The sequence below is a fragment of the Bos indicus x Bos taurus genome, chromosome 17, assembly GCF_003369695.1.
Source record: "Bos indicus x Bos taurus breed Angus x Brahman F1 hybrid chromosome 17, Bos_hybrid_MaternalHap_v2.0, whole genome shotgun sequence".
In the NCBI taxonomy this organism is placed as follows: Eukaryota; Metazoa; Chordata; class Mammalia; order Artiodactyla; family Bovidae; genus Bos; species Bos indicus x Bos taurus.
This window is the reverse complement of record NC_040092.1, coordinates 10,675,401-10,700,483: the sequence shown is the minus strand read 5'-3', so window position 1 is coordinate 10,700,483 and position 25,083 is coordinate 10,675,401. Positions and strand designations below refer to the sequence as shown.

The 25,083-nt window shown below is 36.6% G+C and overlaps 1 protein-coding gene across 1 annotated transcript in view; it reads left to right on the top strand.

The window, feature by feature from the left end:
* Nucleotides 1–24,796, top strand: part of NAA25 (N(alpha)-acetyltransferase 25, NatB auxiliary subunit) — a 63,829-nt gene extending 39,033 nt beyond the window's left edge. The window contains exons 14-24 of the mRNA XM_027566614.1: nt 2,065–2,245; nt 2,862–2,961; nt 7,521–7,672; nt 8,204–8,329; nt 10,490–10,733; nt 11,406–11,529; nt 12,699–12,764; nt 14,302–14,399; nt 15,543–15,653; nt 19,625–19,771; nt 21,822–24,796. Of these exons, the coding sequence (XP_027422415.1) occupies nt 2,065–2,245; nt 2,862–2,961; nt 7,521–7,672; nt 8,204–8,329; nt 10,490–10,733; nt 11,406–11,529; nt 12,699–12,764; nt 14,302–14,399; nt 15,543–15,653; nt 19,625–19,771; nt 21,822–21,944 (1,472 nt within the window). The 3' untranslated portion in view covers nt 21,945–24,796. The remainder of the gene's footprint in view (nt 1–2,064; nt 2,246–2,861; nt 2,962–7,520; nt 7,673–8,203; nt 8,330–10,489; nt 10,734–11,405; nt 11,530–12,698; nt 12,765–14,301; nt 14,400–15,542; nt 15,654–19,624; nt 19,772–21,821) is intronic.
* The last annotated feature ends 287 nt before the right edge of the window (nt 24,797–25,083 follow it).

Sequence of the window (25,083 nt, the reverse complement as noted above, 5' to 3'; positions counted from 1 at the left end):
TAAGGTATATTATATGATAATGTGTTGCAAAATGATTACCACAGTCAGTTTAGTTAAAGTTCATCACCTTGAATAGCTACTCCCCTGTGATGAGCATCTACTCTCTTCAGTTCAGTTCAGTTGCTCAGTCGTGTCTGACTCTTTGCGACCCCATGAATTGCCGCACGCCAGGCCTCCCTGTCCATCACCAACTCCTGGAGGTCACCCAAACTCATGTCCATCGAGTCGGTGATGCCATCTAGCCATCTCATCCTCTGTCGTCCCCTTCTCCTCCTGCCCCCAATCCCTCCCAGCATCAGAGTCTTTTCCAATGAGTCAACTCTTCTCATGAGGTGGCCAAAGTGCTGGAGTTTCAGCTTTATCATCAGTCCTTCCAAAGAACACCCAGGACTGGTCTTGTTAACTGTAGTCACCATGCTCTACATTATATCCTCAGAACTTAATGTATTTTATACCTTTTTGTTATATTATAAAAATTAATTAGAAAAAAATTTTCCCCAAGATCCTCATCAACCCTTGATGTTCTTTGATTTGGTGAAGAATTTGCATAGAGTTGTAGTTATATTCTAAATTTTGCAAAATAAAATAGGTTGATAAATGTCTTCATAATGTTGAATGTAATAGTTCAGAAGTGTAAATTAAATCTTTTTTTTGCTATTTACTTTGAAATTTTGTTTCCATTTAAGAGAGATCATTAAAAAAAAGAAGTTAAAAAACTCTGTTATGGTTATCCTTGAATAACATTGGACTTAAAAAATTTATCTGTAATTGTACAACTGTCTCTTCTGCTCAATTCTGAACCTGTTGAGGCCAGCAACCACCTGTGACTCTCTGGGTCTTATATCTAGTGTTACTGCAGAGTTTAGGTCACTGAGTGTTGAATTAAATAAAATAAGGATTGTGAAGACCAGTTAGCAACATGAGAAAACACAAAATTGGATGTATGCAGTGATTACTACTGTGTGAAAGTAATTATAGTTCAAAAGCAGTACATTAATCATAGTGGTAGTTTGAGTAGAGCTTGGATAGTTTACATAGTTTGGGTAGGATTATAGATGATATTTATTTAAAACTCCAATTTTTGGTTATATTTTGTTTCTTTTCTCTTGGGGAAAAAAGCATATAAAATATAATCTCAGAAGCTCAGTGCTTAAAGCTTTCCACTTTAGACATTTTTTTCCTAAACAAAACTAAACAGAAAATGGTATATTTTAATCTCAGTTTTCCAGCTTCCTAAAGACACTAACATTTTTGCATATTTCCTTCTCTCTTTGTGAATGCTTTATATACTTGAGATGAACTCTTCATACTCATTTGAATTCTGTATGTTTTACTGGTCACTACTGTGTGGTTTTTTGGCTTTTAAAAATTCCTTGTTAATATCAGTTGACTGTATGATATTTCTCTGTGTGGGTATAACTATAGTTTACTATTCCTCTCTTATTAGTACAATGGATGTCCTTGTATGTAAAACTTTATCTGCATTTCATATTATTTTCTTTAGACAATTTCATAAAAGAGAAATTACTTACCCGTTAAGAATATTGATGTGTGTAACTTTTTGAATTTTGGTACTCCAGAAAAGTGTGTCATTTTAGTTTAATTATTAGAGGGCAATTTTTTTTTCAAATATTAGTTGACATCCTATTAGTAGAGTTACATGTAGAAGAAAAATGATGTCTAGAGAAAGCATCTTTCTGGGGTTTTATAGAGAAAACCCTGTACTGGGAAGGTTGGTGGATTCCAGTTCTCCTTCAAAGTCCATCTCTTCTCAGAATCTAGGATTCTGTGAGATTCCAGACTTCTCTTTAAGACCCAGCAACTTAAAGTTGCATCGTTTTTGCAGATCTTACCTCAGTTGAACTGAGGTAACTATTGAGGGACTGTCTATTCAGGGAAATTCCCTATTTTGCTTTCAGGTTTGTATCTAAAATGTGTTCTTTGCCACCCAGCCTAATCCTAAAAATAGTGGAGGGGATGACGTCACTAAGTTTTTGTTTTTTATTTTTGAGAACCCCCATTTGCTGTCAAAAACTGGATAATGCTATTATATTTTGGTTCTAGGTGATGAGACCGCTGTGTGGCAGGCCCTGACTTTGTTGGAAGAGGGACTGACTCATAGCCCTTCCAATGCTCAATTCAAATTGCTGCTTGTTCGAATCTACTGTATGCTGGGGGCGTTTGAACCAGTGGTGGATCTGTACTCCAGCCTTGATGCTAAGCATATCCAGCATGACACCATTGGGTTGGTAGTATATACTCTGAATAATGAGCAGCCCAGCAGGGTGGGGTCCTCATACATGGAACTCTAGTATTTTAATTTTAGCAGAAACGTTGTTCCTGGTATTATGTTTTGTAGATAAAATAATCACCTGTTATGTATGACCCATTGCAAAGCAGATTTTTATATCTTTCAGCATTTTGTGGTAATTTTAAATTTATACAATTTAGAAATGGTTAAAAAAATTTTCCTCAGATTCAAAAGAACAGTTAATGTACTTTGAACTCTTTTTCCTTGGCACACATTGTGTTGAAGTCTACTTCTGCCTTGCAGTTGAGGTTGAGACTTCTACATTATGCATTGGTCTCAGAGATCCTTTGAATTTGTATTTTGATTGTTCTTTGTGGTGAATCAAGGGTATTTTTCTCCATGTCCCATAGAGCTGTTTTAGGAAGACAGCATTGTATAAAACTGAATTAACTTTGCTGTTTTTAAAAAAATTTGATTCTGTGAATTACATCATTTCTTTGGCAGAATTTTTTAAACTTTTCTTATGCCTAGCTGTTTGAATAATTTGAAGTGTAGTATTTGATACTAGAGGTGGATAGGTATAACATTTTTTTTTTTCCTTCCAACCTAGTTATCTTTTGACCCGATATGCCGAATCCCTAGGTCAGTATGCTGCTGCATCCCAATCGTGTAACTTCGCACTCAGGTTTTTCCACTCCAACCAGAAAGATGTAAGTGAAAAAAAAATTTCTTTCTTTTTTTTAATGTGGTCTTGGTCTACTGAATGCACATGATCCAGAGAGCGTCTTCTTTCGAGTCCCAGATGCACACATGAAGGCGCACCATGCTGTACTTGCCAGCGCCTTAGGCCATACCTTCCTGGCTGAAGGCTGTTAGGCAGAGGTAGAGAGTTATCTGTGGTTGTTAGAACGGGTGTGTTTACTAGAATCCTTGCAAGTGCATTTAAAAACTGGTTATTAACAGAATAGGAAGTGCCTATTAGGTCTGTCTTTTAATCTCTAAGAGACTTTCTAAGGGTATAAGAAATAGCCCATAAGAGTTTATAGCCTGGGATGCCAAATATGATTTTATAATAGCATTTGTTCTCTGTTACTTTTATGGGTTTCTGAAGTTTATGACAACTGTGCTCTTTATCACAGAGAGTATACTTACCTTTCTTACAATTATAAAATTGACCATTTGAAGGACATTTTAAGAAACTTAAGGCAATAATTTGTATTTTAAAGTGACAATAAATAACGTAGAGTTTTTATGTGCCATAATGAAAGGATGGGATTTGCACCATATTTTTCACTGCAAGCAGATGTTGTCATCTGCTTAACTTGTCAGTTAAGCAGAAGTTTTTGTGGGGAAGCCATATGGTCTCTACTAAATCGAAGTATGCAGAACCACTCAGGAACATACGTGGAGAAAAGACATGCCTCAGCAGTGGTCACTGCCTGCTTGCTTCTCATGTGCTTCTAAGACTGATCACCTGGAATTTGGCCATGCCTGGTGTCTGCCCGTAGTGTTCCATTTTCATGGTCTAACAGCAGCTAAGAAACAGCAACAAGGAAGCTGGTTTCTGAGGTTCTTCTTGGCCAACACTCATGAAGATTTTTTTTAAAAGCCCTTTTGTAACTATGACTGCTATATCTAGTTATCTTTCATCTATAATTCTTCATGTGTGTATTAAATAGAAAGCGGGCACAGGACAGAAGCATTTCTAACCACTGGAATACAGGTTTGCTGCTCTCAGCTTGTGATAATTAAATTCTGCCACACTTCAAGGCATGGCATAGAGGGCTGGAGTAGCACAGAGTGGCAATCTTTGCATCATCAGTTGGCTTTTAAGCTCTATCCCTCTTCCCCATGACTCCACTTCCCAACAGTGATTGTGTCTGTTCAGGTCTCATTCTGTGCCCTAACTTCTGATTGGGGAGAGACAGAAGTAGGCACCTGCATTTAAACATATTGTTCAGAAGCTGCTGACCTAGCTTTAGGGTCAGAATGGAATCTCTAGGACCTTGGTTCTAAAATCTCCTAGCATGAGTGGGCAGTCAAGTTATAAATCTGTGAGTTTTCACTGTGTATTCAAGTGTCTATGCTTGCCATTCTCTGTTTCACTACCTGAGGAAAGACTCCAAAGAAGAGTATATTTCAAATCTCATTATTCTGACTCTCATTACTGTGTTTCTAAGGGAAAGGTTAAATAAACATTTGATATCCTGAAGAATCCTTTTCAAAGTTTTGTTTCTCAAATAGCTTTGATGTGGGAGTGGGGGGTAAATTAAGGGATTAATCTAAGTCTGGAGTTTGGTTTTTGTCCAGTTTTCAAACATCCAGCATTCTAGAGGAACTATATTGTTCATGAATTGGTCAATAAAGGCACATTATTTTATGCTAATAAAAATTAAGCTTTAATATTTTCCCCCACAAAATATATTTTACCTGAAGAAATGTTTTGAGAACTGTATACTCACACATAAAACAACCCAACCAAAAGTACTGTAATAGGGAAAGGAGATCTCCAGGAATGATTGTCCTCAGTGGCTCTTGGTATCTTTGTTTGATATTTTGCTGATGGTCATGTGTGGCAGGAGTGACTAATTCACCTGAATGTATGAGATGCTGAAGATGATAAAAGTAAAGCATTTATGAATCTGGGACTAGAACTGTACTTGAAATTTATTTATATTATTACTAACTAGGGGAAACAGCTGTTTAATCACATTAAAGTATATAACTGAGGGGGAGGAGAAGATGAGGACTAGGTCCTGGGGCTGAAAGCAAGGCACAGTACAGCAAGGCAAACGCACCTTAAACTGTAGTGCCTAGGCCGAGTCCCAGAATAGGAAAATGGAGACTGTGGTGTGGACTGTTCCCTTTAGGAGTTTGAAGCTAAGAAAGGTCATGGTTGTAGTGTTGTACTGTCTGTGTCAAACCTACTGACAATATTAGAAATACCTTTCTGGAAAGCTAAAGCTCTGTTATACATCTTTTATGCTCAGTAGTTTTTGGCATCCCGAGATGATTTTTTTGCTTGAGTGACTGATATATTTCAGTTCCTACTCCTTAAAATCCTGGAAGATCTGCTTTGTAAGGCTTTGTGCTGTGGGATTGAAAGTTCTATTTGGAAATCTACATAGGGATTTTCTTTTTGGAAAGGTCATTGTCTGCCGTCATCTTATTTGGAGTAGATTTTTATAATACAGGAATTAAGAGCTTATATTCACATATCTCTAGAAGTAACATACATGTTCATACTTTTAAAAAATTGCCTTTAAAACTCTCTGTTTTAAGTATTCACAGAGATCATCATTCAGGGATTTGATGTCCATCTATTAATATTCTGCTAATTTTCACAGTGACCAGGGTTCATTTCAGGCATCCATATGGGATCCAAATAGCCTCATTGGTGCATAAATGAATAGAAATGGGTACGGACAACATTCTGTGATACTCAGAAGTCTTTAAAGTACCATGGCTTCCAGTTTTGCCTGCAGTTCCAATAAGGCCTTGTTGCTTCAAAGCGTAGTGCTTCCTCAGTCTTTGTCCTGTTGGGAGCTGCCCGGGCCCTTTCCTAGCTCTGCAGTGATACTACACTGCAGTATTAAAGGAGGACTATCTCAAAAACAGAAGCCAGAGAATTCTGATTACGTTTAGTTAGTTAAAGGACTGCATCCCCTTTTTGTGGCCCCTTATTCTCTTGCCTTTTGTTTTTTTTTAAGTTGTATTCCGTGGCCCACTCAGGAATTAAAAATTTCTTCTGCACTTGGTAAGGCTGAGTTCTTTCCTTTAATCACAGTGTATTTTGCAACTGTAATTAATAAATTTGATTGGAATCACCAAAATAAAATTTCTGTCCTGATTAGTCTCTGGATCATATGTTCCTAACCAGCTGCCTTTCCCCTCCCAGCACCCCCCCGAACTATAAGGTCCTATTGCAAGGGCTGATGTTAAACCTTGCTATGTTTTCCAAGCCAGGAGGCCATTGGATAGGCATATGTGTTTAGGGTATCCTGGCCTCTCCTTGACTGGGCGTGTCACTGTCCCTTAATCAGGCTAGAAGGTACACGAGCTTTTTCAGATAGTCCTTCTTTAAACCTGCAGGATCACAAGTAATCTTTTTAATTTTCTTGTGTCCGTCCGTCTTTAATTTCTCCAGATACTGCAGGCAAACAGCTCGCCGAGGTGTCCCATGGGGGTTTAAAAGCCGCATCGAATGCAGTTGAATTAGCGCCCGTGGCGCAATCCCGCGGCCTGAAATGAACCCTGCGAGGCTGTGTATCAGAGGGTATGTTGTTGACTATTGGCCTATTTTCCTATTGGGCAAATTACTCAGTCATAATGGAGATGGGGACAGAGCTGACTGAGGCTGTGCAAAAAGACTAGCTTTTCTGTAAAGGATCTTTGGGGCAGACATCAGCTTTGAGCTTAATACTTCCCTTAGCTTGAAAGGGTGCCCTTCTGACTTCTGATCCTGATGGCATAGGCCCATACCCATGAAGTTCTTCCCTGAGATTTCCTTCTGTTGTGCCAGAATTGCTGTTTAGTATTCTTTATCTTGCCTCTGTTCATGTTTCATCTGTATATATGTATTAATCTAATTAAAGTACATGTGTTGAGTGTTCCCTTTATTTACCTGTTTATGGAATTTCTAGCATAGTAGTTTGGATGGACTGGTAGCCTGGTTTTTGAATTTTCTGTCTTCAGAATGGATTATGACATGATTTTTTTAGGTCTTTTGTTTGGTGAATTCTATCTTGATGCAATGCACGTATGTCCTGTGTTTATTCAGAAGTAAACAAAACCAAGAGGCATCCTGTCGTTTTTTCTGAAGGAGAGTACTTTTTACTTCTGATGGTAGTGGGATGGTTATATTGTACTGGTGTTTCGGTATAAAAGAAAGTATATCTTAGATGCAGAAAAATATGGAGTAACATTCCTTCCACTATGGCACTAATCAAAATTTTGACTGATGTGTATAACAAAACTTTCAGTCCTGTTGAAATGAAAGGCATAACTCCTAGGAGGAAGTCTGTGTGGTGGTAGCAGTGGTTAAGTATTATTAGTAATAATACTAGTGAAGAAGACATTTGACTCCAGTATATGATAGAAGAAAAATAACATTTTTAAAAGCTGGTATTCTGCTTGGTGACCAAAAACTTTCAAGATTAGTTTCAACATCTTAATTTTAGTTTGAGTGTTTTGTTTTGTCTTGCAAGGTTTGTGTTCATTGCCTGACATGTGAAATATTTATACCAAGGTGATGTCTTTCCTCCCCCAGACCTCAGAATATATTATTCAAGCTTACAAATATGGTGCATTTGAGAAGATCCCAGAGTTTATCGCTTTTAGGAACAGGCTGAATAATTCTCTTCATTTTGCACAAGTTCGTACTGAGCGGATGTTGTTAGACCTTCTACTTGAAGCAAATATGTAAGTATTGCAAGAGAGCTAATAAGGAACTAAGGGATTAGATCAGATGCTGAGAGCCATTAATGGGCTCATGGATGTCATTAGTGGGCTTAAGCTAAAGAAAAATGAGGCGGTGGGAGTAGGAGGGAAAAGGGAAGTAAGGAGAAAGTGCCTGTCATGGGGAGTGATAAAGTATTGTCAGCACCATCCCAGGTTCCCCACAGAAGCCAACTGGGCCATGGTCATTGTCCCTGGTCCATGTTGTGTTTACAAAGTTCCCCATATCCCATGGACATGAGATGTTGGGAATTAATGCTGATGAATTTTATTTTCGTTGGGCTTTCAGATGCCTTTCTCTAGCTGTGTAGCAGGCCAATATGATCAGTGCTTGGTTCTATTTCATGTTATATGAGCTTTTACTTCTTAATATTAAAGCTTTCCTTTCTTTACTCTTTCCTTTTCTTTCTTTCTAGTAAAACAAAGTCCTGGCTAGTATGTTTTCATGGCTATTTTACTATTGAATAATACTTAAATAAAATTTCTATATCCCAGATCAACCAGCTTAGCAGAAAGTATAAAGTCAATGAATCTTCGGCCAGAAGAAGATGACATTCCATGGGAAGCCTTGCGAGACAACAGAGACTTAAATGTTTTCTTTAGCTGGGATCCAAAAGACAGGTAACTGGAATTTAACCCCAAGAAATTTATTTTTAAAGAATTAGGATGATGTTAATGTATGGCAAAAACCTCTACAATATTGTAAATTAATTAACCTCCAATTTAAATAAATAAATTAAAAACAGAAACAAAAACAAAAAACTAGGTACCAATATCCCCCATGAATACAGATGTAAAAACACTCAATAAAATATTAGTAAGCTGAATCCCAAAAACATAGAATTAGGATGAATTTAAGAGCTTTTTTTATATATATATATTATATGTATATATATACACATAATTATGTCATACAATAACATGTATATTGTAGGGATCAGAAAATACAGGTAAGCCAAAGGAAGAAAATAAACCTCACCCCTATGTGGAAATTACTGGCTAATCTAAAAGTTCCTCTGTCACACCATACATGAAAACAAGTTATAGATCGATTAAATATTTTATGTTAAAACAGAAATTCTAGAAGAAAATATAAAAAATATTTTTAAAAAGTTGGGAAAGCCTTCCTTAGCATTGTGTCAGATCTGGAAACAAAGGATTTGACCCCTGTAAATATTAACCTGCTATATAGAAGTAAATCTGTTAACAAGTTCTAGAGGTATCTGGTATTAGTAACTTTCTTCATATATATTAATATCCTTCACATATACAGAGAACTCAATAAATCAATAAGAAGCAGATAACAGAAAACAAGTGGGGCAAAGGGTTTAACAGGAATTTCAAAGAAATGCACTTTATATCTATATTCGTATTTTAACCTATCAGACAAAGATTTAACCTATTGGATAAAAAAAGATTAATCTTTGTTCTCTGCAAGGTTATGGGAGAATGACTATTGTGCATTTACGTGGCAGTAAAACTTTATATAACTTTCCTATAGGGAATTTTAGTGATACATATCAAGATTGAAAAGACTGTGTACCAACTTGTGGCTCAGCTGGTAAAGAATTCACCTGCAATGTGGGAGACCTGGGTTCAATCCCTGGGTTGGATCCCTGGGTTGGGAAGATCCCCTGGAGAAGGAATAGGCTACCCACTCCAGTATTCTGGCCTGGAGAATTCCATGGACTGTATTGCAAGACACGACTGAGTGACTTTCACTTCTAGGAAAGTGGAAACTAAGAAGTTGCAGAGACATGTACATGAGGTAGTTCTGAATATGCTGTGATTCAGTGACTTGCCAGGACTCAGGGACTCTGCATGTAGTTGTACTCACAGCTGAGGTCTTTTGTAACAAAAGGAAGAGTATGTGACAGAACCAGCAAGGGAAAGAGATTCAGGTGGTTTGTGGAGAACCCTCTGCACAGACTTCCAGTGTTCTCTCCCTCCTGTGAAGGAACACGCTGGGCATGCTCCTTTCTCGAGCAGCGAAAAATGAAGTAACGTGTGCAGTATTTCTGTCCAGAGAAGCCCATTAACGACTTGATGCCCTAGGTTTTTATCAACTGGTTATGTAGGCACCCACTTTGTAGCATGTACCAACATTTCAGACTCCCAGAAGGAAAGCGCTGTTTACCCTAAACCACATGATTATGTAAACAGTCTAGGCACAGTGAGCCACTCTGATCATTTAGGGAATGGTTGGCACACCAGGTTCCCAGACCTCAGCCAGGGGCCAACCACTGCAAGCAGGCCTTTCTAAATAAAGATAATAGACCCAGGCTTACTATGTTAACTTTTTTGTACACACTGTCATAAAAAGATGCAGTTTACAAAACAGTATAAACACTACTGTGAACCCATTTTATTTGTTTAAAATATATAAATATTTGTAGTTCATTTTTTGTACATCTGTATTGTAAAAGCATAAAGATCTATTCCAAGCATGTTAATATTGTGGATTCTTAGGTTATTAGGGCCCATTTTCCTGCCATTTAAAATTATTTTTTATATTGGTGGTGTTTGAGTTTTTTACATTATGTATTTTATCATCAGAAAAACCAGTCTCACATAAGGGGAAAATGACTTGTTAGATAGGTTATCTTTCCATTTTATGGGTACCAAGATGGTGACTTGGACTGTTTTGGTTTGTCCAAGATCATTCAGCTATTAAATGAAAGCTGGGATCATTCAAAGTCATCTTGACTAATGAAAGTGAACTTTAAAAGATTTAAAGTTGACATGAATAAAATGGATGGTTTGGGAATGTTTCTTTTTAAGGGATGTTTCTGAAGAACATAAGAAACTTTCCCTGGAGGAGGAGACAATGTGGTTAAGAATCCGTTCCTTAACGTTGAGGCTAATCAGTGGACTTCCAAGTCTTAACCACTCTGTTGGGCCAAAGAACTCAGAGAAGACCACTGAGAATGGAGTATCCTCCCGGATTGATATTCTCCGTTTGCTCCTTCAACAGCTGGAGGTGGCGCTGGAGACGGGAAAGCGATTTATTGAGAAGGACATTCAGGTATCATCAGTGTTTATTTACAATCAAAGCTGCAAAAATCTGTGACTGTCTTTTTGAAAATAGGAATTGGGGTTGGGCGAGTAGTAAAGTGGGGCTTCCCAGGTGGCGCTAGTGGTAAAGAACCCACCTGCCAATGCAGGAGACACAAGAGACACAGGTTCGATCCCTGGTTCGGGAAGACCCCCTGGAAGAGGGCATGGCAACCCACTCCAGTATTCTTGCCTAGAGAGTCCCATGGACAGAGGAGCCTGGTGGGCTACAGTCCATGGGGTTGCAAAGAATTGGACACAACTGAAGTGACTTAGCACTTACGCATGAGTAGTAAAGAACAGTATTTTGTCCCCGTTTATGGCATCTACAGGAAAAAGATAAAACTTTTTCTAAACTTGGTGAATTGCAAAGGCTTCTTCAGTATCCAACTTGGATAGTGAGGAAAAGCAGAATAGTTTTTTTTTGTGATGATTAACTTTTAATACCTACCAAGAAATTAATATAATGTTTTTGTTTTCATCATAATGATTTGGTTATTATTAGCTTGCAGATCAATGCTTTGTGACTTAATCATGGAGATAGATTTTTATCCAGTAGTTACTGTTCCTTGTTTTCTCATTTTGTATTATATGAATTGAAATTTAAGTGGATTTAAAGAACATCACTTTTTCTTCTTTCCAGTACCCTTTCCTTGGTCCTGTACCTACCAGAATGGCTGGATTCTTTAATTCTGGCTGTTCTCAGTGTCAGACCAGCTCTTTTTATCTTGTTAGCGATATTTATGAGCTGGACATCAATGGTTTAGGTAAGTGTATACTTGCATGAGTATATTTACAGCATCTTTGTCACTGAAAACTTAGTGAATGCAACAAAATATCTATCACCTCACATATTTGGAAAAGTTTGGCAGAGATGGAAGCAGGAAGCTGTTCTGGAATGTCTGGTTTGATATACAAGAAAATCCATTAACAGTTTATAAGAAAATCGATTAACAGTTTACAAGTAATGTTCTAGAAATTTAAGTCTGTTTCATATTTTATTTTCTCTACCCCCCTTTCTCCCCTCCCCCACTCTCCCTGGTTAGGCACCTCTAAATACCAGTCAATCCCTTTTCTTCCTTTTTAAGTCCATTCCATATTTAAAATCATATTTTAGGTCCAAAAGTTGAAGAAATCCTTGGTTTGTTGAAATATTGTTGGATTTCAAATTGAATTCTTTTAATTCACTCATTTATTTATTTAGAATTTTTTTTAAAAATTCAAAGTATCATTGGTTTATAATGTTATGTTAATTTCTGGTGTACAGCAAAGTGATTCAGTTATATCTGTATATATTTTCATATTCTTTTCTATTACAGTTTATGATAAGATATTGAATATAGTTGCCTGTGCTATACAGTCAGACCTTGTCATTTATCCATTTTATAAACAGTAGTTTGTATCTGCTAATCCCAAACTCCTAATTTATCCCTCCTCCACTCCCTTTCCTCTTTGATAATCATTAGTTTTCAATGTCTGTGAGTCTATTTCTGTTTTATAAATAGGTTCATTTGTATCAGATTGAATTTTTTACTTAAAAATGAAGGCCTAAACTTTGTAGAGAAGACTTTTTTTTCCTAATCTGTCAACCCAGTGAGAATCACAAATGCCTTACACATCATGTATTTTTCTTTCTGTTTTATTTTTCCCAAATCATAAGGTTTGTCGATTCTATCATTTAGTATACTTGAAACACATACATTTTTAGTCCTCCTAGAGAATTTTAGATAGTGCTTTTGGCGGAAAGGTGATTAATACCTTTCTTTTCCTTTTCTCCTTCCTTTTCCTGTCCTCCATCTTTCTCTCAGTAATGGAATTTAGGTGCCTGTGGGTCTTAAAAGAAAATGTCCTTGCCTATGCTTTCAGGTGTTGGTTTTGCTTCTTTATCTTATTTTTAAAAATGAATTGAAAGTTTTTCATTGTTTGTCAATTGTAGAGGATACAGTGGAGATCCAGGAGCGAGTAGAGAATAGCCTTAAGTCTTTACTAGAACAATTAAAAGGTAAGTGTTCTAACTGTGGATTCCCATATCGTATCTGATTGTCTGATAGCAGCTTATTTTTTAATAGAAACTTGCAAGAGATTTTGAAAAATAGTAATGTACACTTTTGGTATTTTTAAAGACTTGTTTCTATTTCTCTCGTGTTCTAGTGGTTAAGACTACGTGCTTTCAATGCAGGGGATGTGGGTTCAGTCTCTGGTTGGGGAACCAAGATCCCACATATGCATGGTATGGTCCAAAACAAAAAAAAACTGAAAAGTTTTGTTTACAAAAATAGTAGACACTTTTTGTAAAACAGTACAGTACACAAATGGATATGGTCTTTTCCCCTTTACCAGTCACATTCCCACCAACGTAAGTAGGTGCTGTTGACATTCTGCAATGTGCAGAAATGTGCACAGTCATACATATGCATATGGAAATACATAGTAGTGATTTTTTTAAAAAAAAATATAGGGAAAGATATAATGCATGCTTTTCTGGCTTTATTTTTTGTTATCCTGGACTTCTTACTATGTAAGTTATATCCATATCCACACCTCATTTGTTTTAAGAGCTGCATAATATTCCATAATATTGTATCCATGTACTGGTTTTATTTATATACCCTGAGTACATAATATATTATGTGTAACAATGCTGAAATAAGTATCTTGGGACATAATTGTTTGGGTACTTATTTGAGTATTTCCTTGGGGTTAAATTCCTAGCAATGAAATTGGTAAAGAACATAGGACTTCCCAGGTGGCTCGGTGGTAAGGAATCCACCTGCAGTGCAGGCAGGAGACGTAGATTCAATCCTTGGGTCCGGAAGACCTGGTGGAGAAGGAAATGGCAACCCACTCCAGTAGCCTGGGAAATCGCGTGAACAGAGGAGGCTGGGGGGCTGCACCCCATGGGGTTGCAAAGAGTCGGACACAGCTGAGCAACTGGGCACATACATATGTGTTTCTTTTAACTCTTAAATATTTTAAAAAATTATTATTTCATTATAGCTGATTTACAACAGTGTGTTAGTTTCATGTGTACAGCTTGAGATTGTTTTCCGTTATAGGTTATTGTGCATTTTAAATCTATAAGGGCCTTTCTTTTTCAGAGCCTAAATGGTTTTTTATTTTGTTGCTCAAATGAAGCTGAAAATTAAAAGATGATCAAGATTATGAGAGTAAAACCTGAAATTTGTTATGAAGGTGCATTTCTACCGTGCACATTAGTCTTTCAGTCTATAATGACACATTCTGTAAATCCCCCGCTTGAATTCTTACTTTTATGTGAGTGCCCTATCTATGGAAAGACATAGGTAGTATTTAGACCCTAGAATATAATTTGTAAGTCTACCTTTTATCTTTTGAAGACAGTAGAGCTGTAGTCATGTGACTTTTTAAAGAGCTTAAAACATATTCTTTAGTGTTTGGTTCATTGGGGAGGGGGAGCTTTCTGTATTAAGTCTTTATATCTGCTTATTCTTGACTAGATTGTACAAAATAACACTGAAACAAAAGCTGAATAAAACCATAAAATATTTTTCCTTTTTCAGATGTCTTCAGTAAATGTAAAGGTGACCTCTTAGAAGTTAAAGATGGTAACTTGAAAACACATCCTACTCTTTTAGAAAATCTAGTCTTCTTGGTTGAGGTATGTTTTTGTTTTCATCCTAAAAAAACTCAGTGTTCCTTGATTGTGTGGAGGATTAATTTTCAAAAATGAACAGGTAATAGGCACCTTATACCTATAATTTAACCCGTCATCCCCACCTTTTGTTAATTGAAAAGCAATTTCAATTTTCTGAACTAAATCTTTCCAAGAATATCAGGAGAATTTTAATTCATACTGCTAGGGTAAAACTCTGAAATTTGCTTTACAAATCTCGAGAGAGTCCTCAGATTCACTCTAAATCTAGCTGTGTTCTGTTCATCCTCTTTTTTGACTCAACTGTTATGTAGTTTAAGTTAATTCTTGTTAAATTTTTAATTTGCTTTTTACATTTGTTGCTGCTCTTCACTAGTTGCTGAGATTGTGCATTATGAAGGAGAATCCAGGAGCTGATGTAGCAAAACTCTTTTAGCCAGAGAGAAAAAGAGGAGGACACAAACACTCATAGTCCATTATCTTTTTTCCTTTTGTCACATGTTTAATTACTTTCTTTTCCTATTAGTCTGTAAGCTTCCTGAGGACTGTGTTCTCTATTTTGGTGACTGGCACATTTCAAGTGTATAAGAGATAATGAGTGGGAAAAAAAAAAGAGATAGTGAATGAGAAATAATTGTATACATATATATATATATGTACATGAATATACTGTAAACTCCTAACTTAATACAAAGGAGAATAGGTGCTGACCAACTAGGGGAGAATTCTTCGTACATAAGTTAAGGTTTGCACATGAGGCAGTGTCTTACCTGGATAGAGAAGTGGGCACGGAGAGGCATATTGTATGGAACCTTTGGATTCCATGCCTAAATTTGGACTTTTCAGTGAAAAGGATGTTAAAAGATCCCTATTTCTTGCAAGGAGGTGAAAGAATATTGGACTGAGTAGAGGATTAGTTTAGAGCTGGGAGAGTGAGGAGAAAGAGTAAAGGCAGTATTCTGAGGAGGAGATTAAGAAGACGTGGATCAATGTGGTGACCGTAGAATTAGAGTGGAGAGTTATAAGAGAAATTGAAGGGATTTACAAAGAAGAGCTGTTTGCATAGAATTGGTTTAGTCCATAGTCTTTGTTCCTGAGGTATCCTGAGTGTAATCCTTATTGATGAATTTGCAATTTTTCTTCTTTCAGACTATTTCTATTATCCTTTGGGTATCCAGTTACTGTGAGAGTGTCCTGCGACCATACAAATTAAATTTACAGAAAAAGAAGAAGAAGAAAAAAGAAACTAGTATCATCATGGTAATAACAGAGAAAATACAAGTAACAATCTGGCTGCATGCTGCTTTTTTTTTTCACTCTTTTCCTGCATTTTGTAAAGGATCTTAGAATCTTATATGTGTTCATTTTCTCTCCCCAGCTTAAAAAAAAAATTATACAGAAAAACTGAAAGACTACTATAATGACACCCAAACATCCATACCTAGATTCACCACTTATTAATGGTTGTCACATTTCTCTCTTGCCCTTTCTCATTCTCTAACATCCCCCACCCCCATTTGTCGAACCATTTGAAAGTATAGACTTTGTAATATTTAACACACCAGGGTAAATGAAAGGCAGTCTCCTACAAAACCACGGTACTCAAGACATTTTCACACCCAAGATATTTAGTATTGATATAATAATATGTTCACATTAACCTTTCCCCTGTTATCTCAGTTATGACCTTTATAGTCTTTTTCAAAATCCTAGAATTTTACTAAGGATCTGACACAGCTTTTTGTCATTTCTCTGTACTCTTCTTTCATTGAAAGTACTTCCTCAGCTTTTAATTTTTGTCTTTGTCTTTGAAGAGTCTAGCTAGATTTTTGGTAGAATATACCACAATCTGGATTTGGTTAATTATTTCATTAGATTTAGATGGCTGTGTCCTTTTTAGCAGTTAAATCAGGAGGCACTAATGTTATGTCCCATTATTGATAATTTCAGATTTATAAGTGTGTCTTTCCTCTCTGTGTAATTAATCTGTGAATTGAGACTGTGAGTATCCTGTTCCCTAGAGCTTTTCACCCACTACTTTTAACATTCATTATTAGTCTGACTTGCATGAATCATTTATTACTTCGATGGTTCCACAATGGTAATTTTTTTTAAATGCTACTAATCATTAATCATTTATTATCTGGCATTCTGTAAAACAGAGTTGTATATTTTTAATACCAACTATTTTAGTATCACTGTGTACTCATTCTTTTTTAACTTTACCTTATAATCCATTGTCATCATTTTCTTTTGGATGCCCAAATTTGGCTACTGGGAGCCACTTTAGGCTGGTTCCTGTCCTTGAACGTGTCCTCATTGGTTTTTGAGCCCTTACTTTCCGAAACCACAAAATGTTCTAAGTACTTTGTTCTCACCCATTGAACTGAAAGCATACATTTTTTCCATTGAGCCCTAGTTCCTTTATGGGGAATGGCTATTCAGAATACTAGGATCTAGTTGTTAGATGCACTGATTGCTATTGGGGTTTTATTGCTTCTAGTTAATGTCAGTGAAGAGAGACAGGAAATTTATTTAGATACATACACACATAGTTTTAAATAATTATTACAGACAACCTCCAGCTATAGTCCAATATCATAGTCCTCTTCCTTCCATTCCTTCTTTCATTCAATATTTGTAGCTTTCAGAGTGAGAACAATGGTTCCCAACAGGATCAATATATTTATTCATTTGCTGTTTTACAGTAAAACTGTAAATAGTTTTGGAAATAGTACATTGGTTCCATTACCAGTTCCAGTAACAAACCCACTGAAGTTCAACTTTTTGCAGTTCTTTTTTGTCCTTAGAATATGTTCAATGAATGTAGTAGTTGAGGTACTCTATAAAAGCACTGGAGTTTAAAACTCAGATTATATTATTAATGTAGATAAGATTCATGTATTTCTATTTGTATTCAACTTTGGAGTTTCCTCCCATCTTAATTGGTTAACTTTTGAATCTGTGAAACATTAACATAATTTGTATTCTTTTCATAAGGAAAGATGTTCAGGATTTATTCTGCAATGACATGCTATTTCATTAATGGGAGATTTTTGTTCATTGTAGCAATATAGTAACCATTGTCATTTGAAAATTTTGATGGTCTTATTAGTAATATTAATTTCCTGCACAATTCAGTAACAATTCAGGAATTCTTTAGATTTGACACTTGTCCTGGGTATTACCATTTATTCACTTCTCTCCTTCATTGTTCAAGATAATTTTAACAGATCATGAGTGCAGTGTTTGAAAGTATAGACCAGAGTTGCTCTGTTACTTTCTTTTCTGCAGAAAACCCCTACACTCCTAGTACTTGTCAAAATAGCTTTTGGTATTTGGATTTGGTGTGAGTTTTTGTAGATACTGCTTTTCTAATTTCCAAAAATGAGAATAGCCTTCTTTTTTCCGATTGTCAAAGTAACCTAAAGATGAATAAAGAGAAAATCACCCATTTTCCCACTAAACAGTGATAGCCACTACATACAAGCCAGAAATATAGAAACTCTCTATAGAACTTTCTATCAAAAGCCCTGAACTTAGCTGTTTGTTTTTTTTCACTTACTAAGGTATCTTGGATATCTTTTCATTTCAGCAAATATAGATGTATCTCATTACTTTAAATGATTATGTGCCATCCTGTTTTAGTCATATACCATAACTTATTCCCAATGTTGGCTGTTTAGCTGGCTCTAATTTTCTTCTATTGTTTTTGTTTTTTTTTTTTAATTATTTTTGGTTGCACTGGCTCTTCCTTGCTGTGCTCCAGCTTTTAGTTGCAGCAAGCAGGGGCTGCTCTTCATTGCGGTGCACAGCCTTCTCATTGCAATAGCTTCTCTCGTTGTGGAGCACAGGCTCTAGGCATAAGGACTTCAGTCATTGGGGCTTGCCAGCTTAGTTGCTCCGTGGCATGTGGAATCTTCCCGGATCAGGGATCGAACCCTTGTCCCCTGCATTGGTAGGTGGCTTCCTATCCACTGTACCACCAGGGAAGTCCTAATTTTCTCTTAATATTACAAATAGTACTGCTATTAAAATATGGACAAATACACAAGATGAATTTATAATATGATTTCCTTAGGCTATCTCTTAGATCTGAAATTACTATGTATACAGGTTTCCCCTGCTACAAGAAGTTTAGCATTCCTTTGAAACCTTTCATAAGTCCAAGTGGCATAAAGGGAAGAAGCAATTACCTTAAGACACGTCTTGCTAATGGGATACACAGAATAAATTGAGATAAAGCACAGATGCTTACAGACATAGTTCAGAGCTGTGGTGGCTTGATGTTGAGTATGGTTCCAGTGCCACTCTTGTTGCTCAGTGTGTGCGCTGCTTCTATAACAGCTTGCTGCAAGTGCTTTTCACCTTTTTCCTATAAAAGTGAAAATCCTCTTTGGATTTCTTTTGGTTAGCAAAAACAGGTACTAATGTAGGTCTCTCATAAAAGCTAAGTGGCATGAAGTGAACTTTCAACAAGCCAGAGATACCTGTTCTTCTGTTTTTACATTCTCCAATGGTGTGGTGTATCTTTACCCATTCGATAGGCAAACATTGGTACTCCTGCCCCCCGCCAATTGGTGTTGAAAGAATTCTGTTGATGTTGCACCTTCAAAGAAAACTTCTTGAGTGAAAAGCTAGCTTTACTAGTTGATTGGCTGGGTTTCTTGTGTTTATCTGTTTTTTTTAATTGTACCATTGCCGGGACTTTTTGTTTTCTTTTTTCCTTTTTTAAAGATTTATTTATTTACGGCCGCACTGAGTCTTCACTGCTATGCCTGGGCTTTCTCCAGCAGCAGTGAGCAGGGACCACTCTAGCGGCAGTACCCGGGCTTCTCACTGCCAGCAGCTTCTCTCGTTGCAGAGCGTGAGCCCTAGGGCGTGTGGACTGGCAGTTGTGCCCCGCGGGTCCTAGAGCACAGGCTCAGTGGCTGTGGTCCATGGGCCCAGTTGCTCTTTGGCATGTGGAGTCTTCCTGGACCAGAGATTGAACCCATGTCCCCTGCATTGGCATGTGGATTCTTATCCACTGTACCACCAGGGAAGCCCTGCTGGGATATCTTTGATATCTTCTGTTTCTGTCTTTGGCCAAGTTTTTCCTATTGTGATGGTACTATTTTTTCCATTGATATGTTTTGAGCTATTGACTCTTAACATAATTATGTGATATAAGCACTGAAGAAATATGTTTGATAATCTTTCAACTTCTTAAAAATCTTTTTTTTTTTCAGCCACCTGTTTTTACCAGTTTTCAAGACTATGTTACTGGGCTTCAGACTTTAATTTCCAATGTTGTGGATCATATTAAAGGACTTGAAACACATCTAATTGCACTTAAACTTGAAGAACTTATTTTAGAAGACACTTCTCTCTCGCTGGTAAGAGACTGTAGTTGATCAGCAGTAAGTTAAATAGAGACAGTCGAGTGTTGTCACTTGTATCACAGGGACGAGTTAGTTTTCAGTTCCCCGTTCTCTCCTTGTAGGACTTGAGATGAGAAGGTCCCTGGCACTAGTTTTTGTTGTGGTGGTGGTGGGGTCTTCTCCCCAACTCATCCCCCACTCCTCCCTTTTATACATTTTTGGGGGTGCTGTTTTACTGTGAAAACTACTGATGGATTGTTGAGGAGTGGAATTATTATTGTCCCTATTTTGAGCACCAGAGGAAACCAAACATACTTTTGAGAAATCCAGGGACAATCTCCTTGACTGAGAACTTCCCTGCTGCTGGATTGGTTGGTTTCTTTACCAGCCCAGCAGTCATCACATAAAAAAGGAAAGATGCTGAACATCAGAAATAATCATGTCAGTATTAGTTAGGCCAGAGCAAGTCAGCCAATAAGGAAGTACAGAATCAAAGGTACCAGTCATTAGTTTTCTCCTGATCATTGTTTTTAGGCTGGTTTCTTAAAATTCTGCAAGGAAAATCCCAGTAAAGTCACTTTTTAAAATGTAGGTTCTTTTTAAAAAACAAATTTAATAGAACAAATGGTGTCAGGTAAGTTAACATGCACCACCCTGGAGTAGGTTTAGGATTTTGGAAGGTGCCAGAAGGGCAGTTGTGGAGCCACCTGTTTCTAGCTTATTGTTCCAGTGATGGAACTCTGATCTTAAGGAAATGATTTTCTTCAGTAGTTTGTCTAACATGAGCCTCTGCTGATGACTGAGCTCCCCCAGTAATATGAGGCAGCCACCATCCCAGCCCAAGACTTCCACCTAGACCCTTGGAGGGAAGGGAATGAATGGAATCTTGCTTGGAACACCAGCTTTAAAAGATTGTAAGCCCCTCTTTTGTAAAAACGTCAACGTATTAGAGCTTTGAACAAACTGCTTACTGTGGGAAAGGGCTCAGAGCATTTAACATTTCCAAAGATTGATTAAAGGAATCAAACAAGTGATGCGTTTGGTTTTAGCCAGTTAAGCTGTATATTTAACTGTTTTCCTATATACTTGAGAATGAATATAGACTATATAGAATGAATATAGGTCATTAGAGGTACTAATTGATGTATTATTAATTTTTAGTATTTTTGTTTTCCTCTTAAGCCTTACATTATTTCAAAAAGTAAAATCTGTACATGGTGAAAAAAAAAATTCGAAGAGGAAAGAAAGAATATGTAGTACTGAATAAAATAGATTTGTGTACATACCTTTTAATGCACGTTTGGGTAATAAAGTGTGCTTATCTGGTTTCTTTTGGGCTTTAAAATACTGCCAAATTCACATAAAGCTAAACCGTTTTCAGCCAACCTTTTTTCCGTATTTAAACACTCCACCCATCCCCTTTATTTTTTGTGCTTGCTACCACAGGTCAAATGAGCAGCAAATATTTAACTCACGTATTTGAGCAGCCTTAGGAAAACTTTGGTCTTTTTTAGTTGTTCGGCCTCTGGAATCGGTGGACTTTATTAAAATGGAGGGAGGTGTGTCAGTATTATAACTAGAAAAGATGATACTGGTAAATTTGATGCCTTTAAAAAGTGGCTGTGATAATGTCTAAATTAATAATAAATTTCTGCTTTTTTCCTGTTTCCTGATGACTCTAATAGTAAGAAATCTCAGTTTTTCTACTTTGTATAGCTCATCAGAAAATAGTAGTGACTTTATGGCCCAAGTACTTAGTAATAATCTTTCTAACTTTTTTCCTTGTTCAGAAATCTCAATTTTCTGACTTGATATAATTTATAACTAAGATTACTTGAAAGAATAGTAATGCTAAAGCAACAGGGTCTTAGTAAAAAGTCACATGGAGAAATAGACATCTGTGATGAGTTTAGCCATCTTTGCATTTAATGAAATTGAAAATGACCCACTCCATTGTGATGGAGCTTCTCATGGAGTTAAGTGGTAATTTTAACTTACATGTGAAAAACTATAATCTGGGGGAATGCTTTCTGAGCAAGTCCACTCATTCTTATTTCCTTTGTAGGAAGAGAGAAAATTTTCAAAGACTGTACAAGGGAAAGTTCAGAGCAGTTATCTGCACTCACTTCTGGAAATTGGGGAGCTGCTGAAAAAAAGACTTGAGACCACAAAGAAACTAAAAATTTAAAAGTTAGTGTGAACCACGGGCACTGATGATTCTACAAGAGAAAATGACATCATCTTTCCAGGCAAAAACTACATCTGGTTGACCATCATTTTAAATCCAGAACTTCCTCATAAAATGCATGAAGGACTTTGATTGTGAATTAATTTTTTAGGTATTAAATGTATACAACTGATTAAATTATTGTATATAAACCAGAAGCAGGACCCTTGTCTGGGTTTGACCACTTTTTATACATGTTCATATGCATATGGCAGCCACAAGAGAACCCTACTTTTCTTCTTCCCTTCTATCACCAGAAACATCTGGTGGTTGGTGGTGGTGGTTGGGGGTGTCCTATAAAAGCAGCAATAGAAATTAAGCATAAAGCATTGAACTCAGAGCAGCTGAATGGCCCTACCATTATAGCAGTGGGTGTTTTGGTCTGGTCCTCGAGCCTTAGGAAGCAGGAAGCCAGTAGAGGGGGACCATGATTGGGAGCAGGCCCTCTTTCCAGCTGCTTGGCTCCCGCAAAACCCAAGGTAGGTACTCAAAGGGCTTCCAATTAAATTTGGCCTAAGCACCTGCCACTGAAGGGCATCACTCAGATGATGACAGGCCCTCGTTTTTTGGCTTAATAACGCCAGTGGCCAAGACATCCCCATCCTGGCTCCTGTGAGTTAAATCAGAGACAGGCTTCTGTTAACTTACAGCTGTTTGGAGGGGAAAGTAGTACAGACCACTTATAAGCCTGCTGAGGACTAGCTTGCTATCTTTTGTCTGTTTGGGAAAGACAGGAATCACTGTTTTAAAGAAGAGAGGTGTACATAATTTATGCAGGCAAGTCTAATACCAGTGTCATTGGTTTTGTGAGATATATATATATGTATATGCTTTTACATATATACGTATATTTTCAAGCATATATACATGTGTATATATGCTTGAAAATAAAGATTTAATACTTAGTGTTTTTTAAGTGGGGGCTTTGGGAAGGAAGAAAGGAAAGAATGTATATTAATATGGATTTAATCTAGGTTTTAAGTTTTAGGCTGGCAAAAGAAACATTACCAGTTGGGTTTGAGGTTGCATTGACTTTTTTCAAACTTGAGAGCTAGACCAGGATGGTGTTTAACCTTGTTCACCTGGAGCCCCCAAGACTAGCTTCAGTGGTGGGTCTGACAGAAAAGGTAAACACTGCTCTTGAAAATGTTACACATTTTATACAATTGCTTTGGTAATTTATTTGTGTTGGAATCTGTGCTTTAGTCTTTGGTCTTTGTTATCCAAATACCATTAAAGTTAGTAATTCTGAAAAAGCAAAGAAATGAATTTGATGAGGAAATTCAAGTATCTAATGGAGGATTGGTCTTGAAGGCCTTCCAAGTTCTCTCCAACTCACTTCTCCAGTGAAATGTGGTACTTTTTTCTTTTAAAAGCAACCAGAAAAAGAGCTTGGAAAATCTATTTATGTAAAGCAATTGCATTTTGTTTCCATCATTTCGACTTTAGATTCACAATTTGATAGGGTGATAAGTGTCTCAACTTGCAAGGAAACTGTTTTGAAAATTACCAAATTACCTTTTCAAAATAAGACTTGTTGGAAATCTTAGTCCATCCAGTAATTTCAAAAAACTAGTTTTGTTGTTAATTGGTAGCCACAACTGTCATACCCCATCCCAAAAGGAAAGAACTGCTTTGAACAAGATGAATTAAAAATTGATTGATTCCAAATCTAATTTAATAACATAACATTTCATGAAACTGTGGCCTATTTAGATGGAACTTTGTGGATGGGGGGTAGGTGTGTGTATGGCATGTGTTCTTGAAATGATGTTTCTCTGAATATCCAAAAATACTGTACATAGAAGTAGAAATGCTCTTTGAAACAAGTCTATCAGCTGACCATGATCATTCTAGAATGTGTGTGCTCAGTGAGCTGGCCTTGGTCCTCAGGGACAGTGTGTGACTCAGTGGTCTGCCTACCTGTTTTCTTTCCTAGGGGCATCTGGGTCCTCTACTGGTTTCAGTGACAAATAATGTTACGTTGGGGTTATGCTTGTTACTTCCTGATTTCCCCACTAAATGTAGCATTTCAATTAGATCCAACCTCTTACATTTTGAGAGAATTGTAAAAAGAATGAAATTATGCAGAAATGGCCAATATCTTTTATTGATCTGTTCTTTTGGAAACTGTCATGCACTATAAATTGTGTACAGTTAAAAAAAAAAAAATATATATATATATATATATATTCTTACATGAGTAAAAAGCACCCTCTCCAGCAATTGTATGTCATTGGTATTTGAAGAGAATTCCCAAATAACTCATTGCTGCTGCTGCTGTTTTTACTTTGTTTGGGTTTTTTGTTTTTATTTTGTGTGGAAAATTGATATTTAAAAAAAAAAAAGGAAAGCAGAAAAAAAAAGACTACTGTTTACAGACTGAAAAATTACTGCTTTTTATACTACTGAGATCCTAAGTTAAGACTCTCCAAAGCAAACATTTGGTTTAAATCATATATCTGATGTGGATAAAAGGTAGAGAAATTTTTAGTGTTCTCCACATAATGGAAAATGTACAAATGCCTAGTTGTGTTGCCCATCAATTTTGTATATTTTCATAATTTTAATTGTTCAAAATTGCATTATATTTTGCAGTCACTATGTTCAATCTGGATTTGTCTTTCATTTTAACTTTTAATATAAAAAGGGGTTTCAATGTATCTACAGCCTTGTTATTGAAACTCTACTTTGTTGCTCTGATTTATTAACATGGGAAGCATATATTCTTCCTTCTTCAGAATTAAGTGAAGCATAGCAGACCTACTTTAAACTGGATGGGTTAATTTATATAAAACACTTTCAATTTGGCACTTTTGCCTGGTTCATTTTTGTTCGTGTTCTTAGAAGCCACAACCTTTTAAATGGTGTAATTCATTTTGTATTGTTATATTCCTCAGAAAAAATGATAATACTTGTGAATTTAAAATTACTCCAAGGCCACACTAGTCCTTTTAATAGCACCTTGTGCTTTAGTATTCATTAATTAGATTTATACATGTATTGGGCATTTATTTACTGTGTGCCAGATTCCATGTTAGGCTGTGCTGATATAATGGTAAATGAGACTGTATCCTAGTTAGTGGCTGAAGTGGGGGGA